Genomic DNA, 9,225 nt, shown 5'->3' on the forward strand with positions numbered 1-9,225 from the left:
CGCTGAAGGGAAAAGCCGGCTGGTATGGCTTGTCGGGTGGAGCCGATCCGTGCCAAGGCATCTGCTTGCTCATTGTCGTTTCGTGGCACGTGAAGGAACTCGCACCCTTCAAAATATCAGCTGAGTTGCTGGACGAGGAAGCGGTAGCTTGCCATGTTTGCATCCTTGGCGTCCCAGTCCCCAGAGGACTGTTTGACCACCAAGTCAGAGTTGCCGTAGCATAGAATCCGGCGGATGCCGAGCTCTTTGGCAAGCCGAAGTCCGTGTACTAGTGCCTCATACTCGGCCACATTGTTGGAGGCGGCAAAATGGATTTGCTATGTGTATCTGAGCTTGTCGCCTTTGGGAGAGGTGAGGAAGATGTCGGCTCCCAAACCAGTGCGCATCTTGGAACCATCAAAGTGCATCCGCCAATGGGTGGAATCTGGCACTGGCGGCAAGTACTGCGTCTCGGCCCAGTCGACGAGGAAGTCGGCCAGCGCCTGGGACTTGATGGCAGTGCGAGGCTGATAGAAGATGGTGTAGGGGGCCAACTCGATGGCCCATTTGGCCACTTGGCGTGATGCATCTCGGTTGCCTATGATCTCAGCAAGCGGGGCAGTGCAGACAACCGTGATGGGGTGCTCTTAAAAGTATGGCTTGAGCTTCTTGGCGACAAAGTGCACGCCGTAACACATCTTCTGGTAGTGCGGGTAGTTCTACTTGGAGGCTGACAACACCTCGCTCAAGTAGTACACAAGCCTCTGGATTGGCAGTGCTTTGCCGTCTTGTTTGCGCTCTACCACTATGACTGTGGTGACCACCCGGCTGGTGGCGGCGATGTAGAGGAGCATGGGCTCCTTAGCAGCCGGAGCGGCCAGAACAGGCGGTGTGGTCAACATTTTCTTGAGCTGGAGAAAGGCCTCGTCCGCCTTGTCGTTCCACTCGAAGTGAGTGGTTTTCTTCATGAGTTGGTACAAGGGAAGAGCCTTCTCGCCCAGCCGACTGATGAAGCGGCTGATGGATGCCAATCAGCCGGTAAACTTCTGGACGTCCCTCAGTCAGGTGGGTCTCTCCATCCTCTCGATGGCTTTGATCTTCACAGGGTTGCACTCAATGTCGCGTTCTGAGACCAGGAAGCCAAGGAGCTGGCCGGCTGGTACCCCAAAGACGCATTTCTCCGGGTTGAGCTTGATTTGAAAACGGCGCAAATTGTCAAAAGTTTCCTTGAGATCTTCCAAGAGGGTACCACGCTTCTCTGTCTTCACCACAATGTCGTCCACATAAACGTGGGCGTTCCTGCCGAGTTGCTTAAGGAGGCACTTCTGCATGCAACGCTGAAACATGGCACCGGCATTTCTCAAGCCGAACGTCATGGTCAGGTAACAAAAGGCTCCGAATGGTGTGATGAATGTAGTCTTTAGCCTATCGGCCGGGTTCAACTTGATCTAGTGGTACCCTGAGTAAATATCAAAAAAACTCACCAGCTCGCATCCGGCTGTGGAGTCTATCACTTGGTCAATCCAAGGCAAGGCAAACGGATCTTTTGGGCAAGCTTTGTTGAGGCTGGTATAATCAATACACATGCGCCACTTGTTATTCTTCTTCAGCACAAGGACTGGGTTGGCCAACCACTCTGGAAAGAACACTTCCATAAGGAAACCGGCTGCTAGAAGCTGGGCTATCTCTTCTCCAACAATTCTCCTCTTCTCTTCTGACAGGCGGCGGAGAGGCTGCTTGACTGGCTTGGCATCTGGTCGAACATGTAGCTTGTGCTCGGCGAAATCCGTCGGAACTCCCGGCATGTCTTTGGGGGACCATGCAAAGATGTCCCGATTCTCACGGAGGAAATCGACGAGCTCGCTTTCCTATTTGCTATCGAGGTTTGTGCCTAAGATAGTGTGCCTCTCCGGGTGTGCAGGGTCCAAGGGTATCTTCTGGTCTCTTTGGCCGGCTGGAACGAGCCCTGAGCTTCCAACTCCTTGGGGTCTGGCGACATGTCCGGCTGCTTGCTGGCCATGGCCACAACCCGGCCAAGGAGCCGCTTCTCGGCAGCGATCACAAAGGGACTCGGCCAGCCGACTGCTAGCAGCAGCACAGGCGGACGACTTACGGTAGTTGCCGGCTATGATGATAATGCCCTTGATTCCCGGCATCTTCATCTTGAGGTAGGCGTAGTACAGTACCGCCATGAACTTGGCCAGAGCAGGCCGGCCAAGTAATGCATGGTAGGGGCTCTCAAGGTCAATCAAATAAAACCATATTGCTTCTCGGCAGAAGTGATCTTTGTCTTCGAAGAGGACATCTATCTTGATCTTGCCGATTGGTGAGCAGGAAAGGCCAGGCACAATGCCATGGAATACGGTCCGACTGGGCTGGAGTTGTTTCTCTTTGATGTTCATCTTCTCCATTGTGTCGCGGTAGAGGATGTTGATGCTGCTACCGCCGTCTATCAGAACTCGAGAGAAACGAGCAGCTCGCCTCTCTATGGCAAAGGTGGCATCCAACACCAGGGCATAGGAACCCGGAGAAGGCATCACCTCCGGGTGGTCAGCTCGGCTCCAACTGATTGGCTTCTCAGACCAGTGCATGAACTCTGGGGCTTCAGAGGTAACAGCATTCACCTCCCGGTGCTGCTGACGCCGGCTATGCTTTTCATCGGCCACACTGGTGAAAACGACGTAGGCTCCGTGTTCCTCTGGGTAATCATCTTGTATCACGCCGACTGGCCGGACCGCCGGCTGCTGAGGAGGAGGAGGCGGTGGGTCGGCAGGCGGCGGAGGTAGGCCCTCGCCCTTGGCGATTCTGGTGAGCCAGTGGCACTTCCGGGTGGTGTGGTTGGACGGCTTTGCGCCACTATGGAACTTGCAGGGTGCATCGAGGGTTTGCTCGTAGGAGAAGGCGGGCAACCAATTGGGCGTGCCGCCCTTCTGACGCTTGGGGATGGGTTGTCCCTCCGGCTGCTGGTCTTCAACTATTGCCACCTGCCGGCTGGTGGAAGCCGGCTGCGGGGCATTGCGCTTGTTGTCGTTCTGCTGCTGTCGCCGACTGGAATCGCCAGCTGGCGTCCGAGGAGCCGGAGGAGCCACCTTGACGGACGCATCTACTTGGATCTCCGCCTTCATGGAGGAGTCGGCCGTGGCGTATTTGTCTGCTATGATCAGCAGCTCGTCGAGGGTAGCCGGCTCATCGTAGAAGAGTCGGTGCTTGAGTAGGGTGCCTTCTCTGCACCCAGCGGTGAAGTACTCGATGGCCTGCACATCTTGCACGCCCTCGCAGGAGTTGCGCAGCTCGGACCAACGCGTGAGGTAGTCGCGAGTAGATTCCGTTGGGCCCCGTACACACAGGGAGAGCTGGCGGGGCTTGGGCGGCCGCTTGTAAGTGCTGGTGAAGTTGCGGATGAAGACGTCGGTGAAGTCGACCCAGCTGTTGACGCTGTAGGGCTTGAGGCTATTCAGCCAAGTGCGAGTTGTGCCTTGGAGCATGAGGGGGACGTACTTCACGGCAACGCGCTTGTTGCCGTTCGCGATGTTGATAGCAGTGGAGTAGTCAACTAGCCAATCTTCCGGCTTCACGGAGCCGTTGTATTTGGGCGTGTCTCTTGGGAGCGAGAACCCTTTGGGGAAGGGCTCGTCGCGGATTCTGGGGCCAAAACAGGGCGGACCAATGGCATCTTCTTCTTCTAGCGCCAGGGTCGAGCCAGGCGGTCGATCCGGTGGCAGGCGTCATTCTCGCCGACTCCTTCACGGGGGCCAAGCCGGCCTCCAAGAGTCGGATGATCAACAGGCGGCGGGGAGACGCACCTCTCCCTGCGCGGGGGAGGCGGACAGTCGTCTGGCCATTCCACTGCTCTTGGGCGGCCGTCCCGATCGCGCTCGATGGTGAGGTGCGTGCGCCGACTGCGGCTAGCAGCCGGCTCTTGATCTCGTGGTTCACGGGCTCCGCCCGTTGGGGTCCGGGAGGTCGCGCCGTGCTCTCGGCGAGGCACGTGATTCTCTGCCTGCGTGTCGGGTTCCGGCACCCGGCGACGCTCTTCTTGCTGCGTGGCCGCAGTTGCAGTTGTGCAATTTCCTTTGATGTGTATATGTGAAGGAGCAATCACTTTCTGAAATAAAGGACGATGTCATAGTAATGGAAATCAATATCTGGATTATGTTGTGCAAAAAATACATGCCAAAATAATCGATACGTAAGTCTACATAGAGTTATGCCATCATGGAGACCTTCAAATAAATTTCCCACAGTGAAACCATACTCTGACAACACAAGCTGGTAAAGAAAGATTAATTATTAAATTCCCAAATATTAAAAGGAACTTATAACCAAAACGCAAAATGTCAAAGTTCAGCACTATGTTGCATAGTTATTGTTCTTTGGAGATAACGATAACGATGGCTATCACTATACTTGTTGTTAATTCAGTTTGTAACCCATGGCTGACAGATGCATCAGGAGACCAGCTTCTCCATGGATGGCCTCAGCCAAAGAGACTACAATTCAAGAAGACACGAACAGGTTCATAAATAAAATTAACCACTGGTAGATGGATTCGGGCATCTTATACCATGGATCATTTTGCTGGCTAAATTTCACGTGGGCCTGGTCACAACACAATGGTGGGGACGCACTGCAGCTGCTCTTGACCCCATCCCCTTCCCCTCGCTAGCCCGTCCCAGCACCTCCATCTGCAACACCCCACCGTCGACGCCCCTAGCTTGCCATTCTATGCTGCCTGTCTTCACTCCGGACGGCCTCGCTCCGCCTCCACGACACCTCGGACGACTGCCGCATGGTGTCGCACCACGGATGACGCTCCAGCTTTTGCATCCTGCCTCCAGTCCCCGCTCCATGCTCGCTCATGCTCCCTGGCCGCCGCCGCGCTCATGCTCCTAAGCTGCCGCCACCCCCTGACTGCTCTCTTCCTCTCTCTCGATAGTGAGTCCATGGCTGGAAAGTTGAAGGCGTCTCTCGTTCTCGATTTACCGAGCCCAGGGCCTGAAAGTCTGATGGTGTGTTTGGATCGAAGCCAAACTTTAGCTGATGGATTCCGTGACTTTGCTCTCTGTTAGAAAACCCTAGGCCCACATGATTAACTAAAATTCTGCATTCCTTAATCTTCTCCAACTTTATTATGTTATACATGTTACACTAAACATATTCACGGTCATGTCCGTAAATGGCTTAGATATTAAGGCAATATCTATTTTGATCCCAAGACTAAAGGTTTCATAATTCTAACCCTGGGAAAAGTAAAATCTTTATCTGAATGTAACATATGTATGTATAATGTCTTAGCTAGAACTAAACAATCGCCTCGGAGCTAATGTCTATCCCAGGTGCTAATGTCTCTAATGCTCCATATACATCTTCCAGCCCAAGATATGGGCGTCCTGACCCCAATGCCCAGATCATGAACCTACTTCTTCAATTGTTAAGAGGGTATTTACAATGCCGGCGTTCTCTATCAGTGTAACTTTCCTGCTCACAAGTTTAACTGTAATGGTGTAACTGTCAAAACCTGAATGAGTATTGATCACTTACATCAGTGTTTTCCAGCTCTTACATATTTCACCTAGTTCAATTAACTCGATTTGCCACCCCCAAAGTAGCATCCCGAGAAGGTGAGCATGTCAGGCTCAAATATTCCATGGCTTATGTGTGAAGAAAATTCACTTGTACTGCATAGTAACCAGAAAAAACCAGACGAAGGTGGGAGGTGGGACGGAAAAAAAACGAAACGGAGACTACCAACTGCTCCATTAGGAGTAGAGATATGTCTAGATATATCATTGTAATATTCTAACATCACTTTATTTTCTTCCTTTACCTCACATTGTAAAGCCGAGACAAACTATGTGACCTCACCTAATCTCTGATCCCCACGGCAATTGGGTATCTCTATCCTCCTCTCACCACAAAGCAAAACTCCAAAAGACAATGAAAAAGGGAGGGAACAAAAAATTCTCACTCATTGAAGTCTCTTAGAGAAATAGAGAAACTAAAAAAGCCTAAAAGGAAGTGTCCATTAAAAAGCTAGCAAGTACCACTATATCTAGGTCTCTTTCTCCAGGGCTTGCTGCAGAAGAGATGGGCTCCTAACAAACCTTCCCTCAAACAACAAAAAACAGAGGACATGAGTAAACCTGTGGACTCTGTTTCGACAAAGCAGCTACGTAGACGATGGTGATCTACTATGAGGAGTGAGCTTTTCCAGTGCTTGGCTTACAAATATAACTAAACTTTTTATTCTTTCAAGCATCAGTTCTAGTAGAATGCACGTGTACATATAGAACAATTTCTAACAGTTATTCACCCACATGTTTACCAGAATGTAAAAGAGATAAAAGAAACTCTTAGAGCTAAAATGATCTCATGTAATCTAGGCAGTAGGTTTGCTCGGACTCACTATTTAGTTTTTTCCTTACAAACTAATTTTCAGTACTTCCATTTTTATGGGTGACTGGAGTATCATTGATACTCTTAAAAGGTGCGTACCTCAGTCTAGCATATGAAACATCATTTGCCCCCTAAACATTTAAAACCAAGTAAAATTTAATTTTGGGTGTATGGCCTAATTAACTGAGATCCTCCACAATGATTCAGTGCATAACCAAGCCCATATCTGGTTTGATAAATCTTCTATAGTTTCTTATCCCTATTAACTATGCCTGCCTTGCAACTCTGAATCTTCAACTACAACAACAATCAAAGCTTTGTCCTCAAATTGTTTTCAATAACTACTATAGAAATATCAGATGATGAGGCTTGTGCATAACCACTAACTACACAATAAGAAGCGGACCAAAGAAAGCCACCTAGGAGTATAGCTGGACGAACGCTTAATTTCACTAGAGCTGGTGCTCAGAACTTGATGAACGGAGACACCACAGTGCAGGCCGCAACTCGTAAGAATTGTCTTATGGGTTTCACATGTTAAGCAAGCATACCAGAGGCATGGCTTACCTTGAATGCATCTTTGTATGTCCTATCATCTTAGTCCAGGCAGTTAAAGCAAAAATTCCACAACTTTCACCCTATCAATGAGAGGGCGGACATCGAGAACCCGGCAGTTACACACAGATGAACTTTTTCGTAGTCCTACGAAGCGATAAACAAAGAGAAGATAAGTGTCCAACAGAACTTTTCTAAAGAAATGTTTCTGATAGAAAACTGAAAGGAACTCTTAGATGTAGACTCACAGGTCATGCGACGTTTCGGTAATGCGCGCGCGCGCACACACACAGAGACACACACACAAAACTTGTTGTGTTCCATTCTTGCACCATCAACAATGTCCTTTATACTCTCACTAAGATTTTTGAACACCTAGTCTCTACTCAACCAAGATGAGCAACCTAAACCATATGGTGTAACCTGGGTCTTTTTAACCTTTAGACATTGATACATACCTCAGCAGTTGTGTATTGGAAGAGATTGAGCTCTTTACCATGTGAATGAAAGCAAGTAAACAATCAAGTTTAGGAAACAGAAGAACAAATCGTGCTATAACAAAATACTGAAAGTAGCTTCACCTTTCGGCATGGTGCCCGCTGAACTCAGAGTTCCTAATAAGCCCCGTGATGTCCATTCCATGAGACCATGACGCCTATCTTTAGTACAATCAAGTTAGTTTCACAAAGTCAAATATCAAGAGGTACAGAAAACATGAACCACATACCATGTCATGAGATCTTCCACTGATTATAGCAGTCTGGAGAAGTGGTGCTACATGCCTCACAGCAGCACACATCTGTGAACAAAAATCTTTAGAAAGTTGAATGGAAAATTCATTGATACTGCAACACATATATGAAACAAATTAAGGAGGAACTGTTGTCCAGTGGCTGAAGTTGATCGGCGGCAAGCATACCTCGTGGTCGCCCCAGGCATGGGGCTTGAGTACCTTGGGGAAGTAGGGGCATACACACCTTGGGTTGCCTATGAGCATCCTACTACTGCCTGTGGAGCCCAGATAGAAAATAGAAACTTAGGTTGTTGCAACCTGACAGAGCATAGAGAAAAGGAGCTGAGCAACATGAATAAAATTTCAGAATGACTACATGAACTCTCAAAAATAGAATAATATGGTAGAGAGCAAATTGAACAACAACAACAAAATTAAAACTGTACAATTAGTAAGGCAAACCATCCTAACTTAAAAAAATTAGTGAGACTATCATTCTAAACAATAGTACATTTACTTAGCGCAGCTATGATATTCTCCCACTGGATCTACAATGTCTATTCCATGCCGATAAATATAGAGTGGTTCTGTCAGTTAAAAAGATAAAATACCAAATTTTCTGCTATGAAGGAGCAAGAAGATAAGATGCTTGTGCGTTGCCAGCATCCACACAAAACGCGGAAGCATGGCCTTGCATAACTCAACAAACGCATGCTTCCTTAATTGAATACTCCTACCTTGGAGTGACGACGACTGGTTATTTTCTTTTTATAGGTCGTATCTTTCCGATCACATAACTGGCATCCTCTTTTAGATTTTGGCAATGTTTTAAATAGCAGGCTATGGAAAACAGCGGTGGGCCTTCAAATCAGCTATAGCGGGCTATTTCTAAAAGCGACCATTTAGCGGCATCCTGCTAAAAAGGCTATAGCGGGTTATAGCGAAGCTATAGCCGACTATTTAAAACTATGGATTTTGGAGTACAGAGAAAGAAAACTACGGTTGGTACTACTCCTAGCTGGACATACATTAGTACATGAAAAGAAGAATGGTTTAAGAACGTAGCAAAAAATTGTACCTTGCAGGGGAACGGGCTCTGCAGCTCGCAACGAGAGAGACTCGTAGCAGGAGACGGTGGCGGCGGCCTGGCCGTGCACTCAGGCGACCAGCACCTACAGGAACTTGGTGCGGATGGCCTCCTCTGAGGCCAGGTTGGTGTCCTCTAATCAGCAGCCCGTCAAGGCTCCCAGAAAGGCACACATGACTTGGCGACGCCGCCCGCGCCGGGAGACAAAGGCTGAGGGATAGGGGACGAACCCCAGGACGCAAGCGCCGGCGGAGGCGCCGGTGGCACACACCGGACGAGCGGGTAGAGGGGATCAAGGGGGGACAGATGGGGGCCTTACCGGCGGGTGGCCATCCGCGGTGGAGGCTCGACTAGATCGGTGCCCGTCAGACCTCTAGGGTTTGGGGCGAGAAGAAGACGAAGGTTCTCGCTCGCTCATGTGGTGGATTTTTTTTTCGTTGGTTTTTTCTCATAGATTTTTTTTCGTTTGAGGAGA

General features: G+C 49.3%; 1 protein-coding gene across 2 annotated transcripts; it reads right to left on the minus strand.

Annotated features, from left to right (window-relative positions):
• Positions 1 to 4,846: 4,846 nt before the first annotated feature.
• On the minus strand, positions 4,847 to 9,225 carry LOC123178634 (probable trehalose-phosphate phosphatase 2). Of its 2 annotated transcripts, XR_006489746.1 has the most exons (6): positions 8,742 to 9,225; positions 7,850 to 7,981; positions 7,658 to 7,729; positions 7,512 to 7,589; positions 7,179 to 7,420; positions 4,847 to 7,077 (listed from the first exon to the last, which is right to left on the minus strand). XR_006489746.1 is itself a non-coding variant. In XM_044591476.1 (5 exons), the coding sequence occupies exons 2-5, from the start codon at positions 7,925 to 7,927 to the stop codon at positions 7,390 to 7,392; spliced, it is 255 nt and encodes an 84-aa protein (XP_044447411.1). In that variant the 5' UTR covers positions 7,928 to 7,981; positions 8,742 to 9,225; the 3' UTR covers positions 7,110 to 7,389. The 2 variants fall into 2 exon arrangements, 1 of the variants encoding a protein (XP_044447411.1); XM_044591476.1 differs by lacking the exon at positions 4,847 to 7,077 and having other exon boundaries at positions 7,110 to 7,420; positions 7,512 to 7,585.

Source organism: Triticum aestivum, chromosome 1D (genome assembly GCF_018294505.1).
Source record: "Triticum aestivum cultivar Chinese Spring chromosome 1D, IWGSC CS RefSeq v2.1, whole genome shotgun sequence".
Lineage (NCBI taxonomy): Eukaryota > Viridiplantae > Streptophyta > Magnoliopsida > Poales > Poaceae > Triticum > Triticum aestivum.

What these genes read in the sequence shown, in the direction of transcription:
- LOC123178634 (XM_044591476.1), bottom strand. Translation starts at nt 7,927, where the DNA reads ATGCTCATAGGCAACCCAAGGTGTGTATGCCCCTACTTCCCCAAGGTA. An exon ending in GTGGAAGATCTCATGACATG is followed by an intron (nt 7,586 to 7,657) that starts GTATGTGGTTCA and finishes TACTAAAGATAG; the next exon opens with GCGTCATGGTCTCATGGAAT. An exon ending in AGCGGGCACCATGCCGAAAG is followed by an intron (nt 7,421 to 7,511) that starts GTGAAGCTACTT and finishes CACATGGTAAAG; the next exon opens with AGCTCAATCTCTTCCAATAC.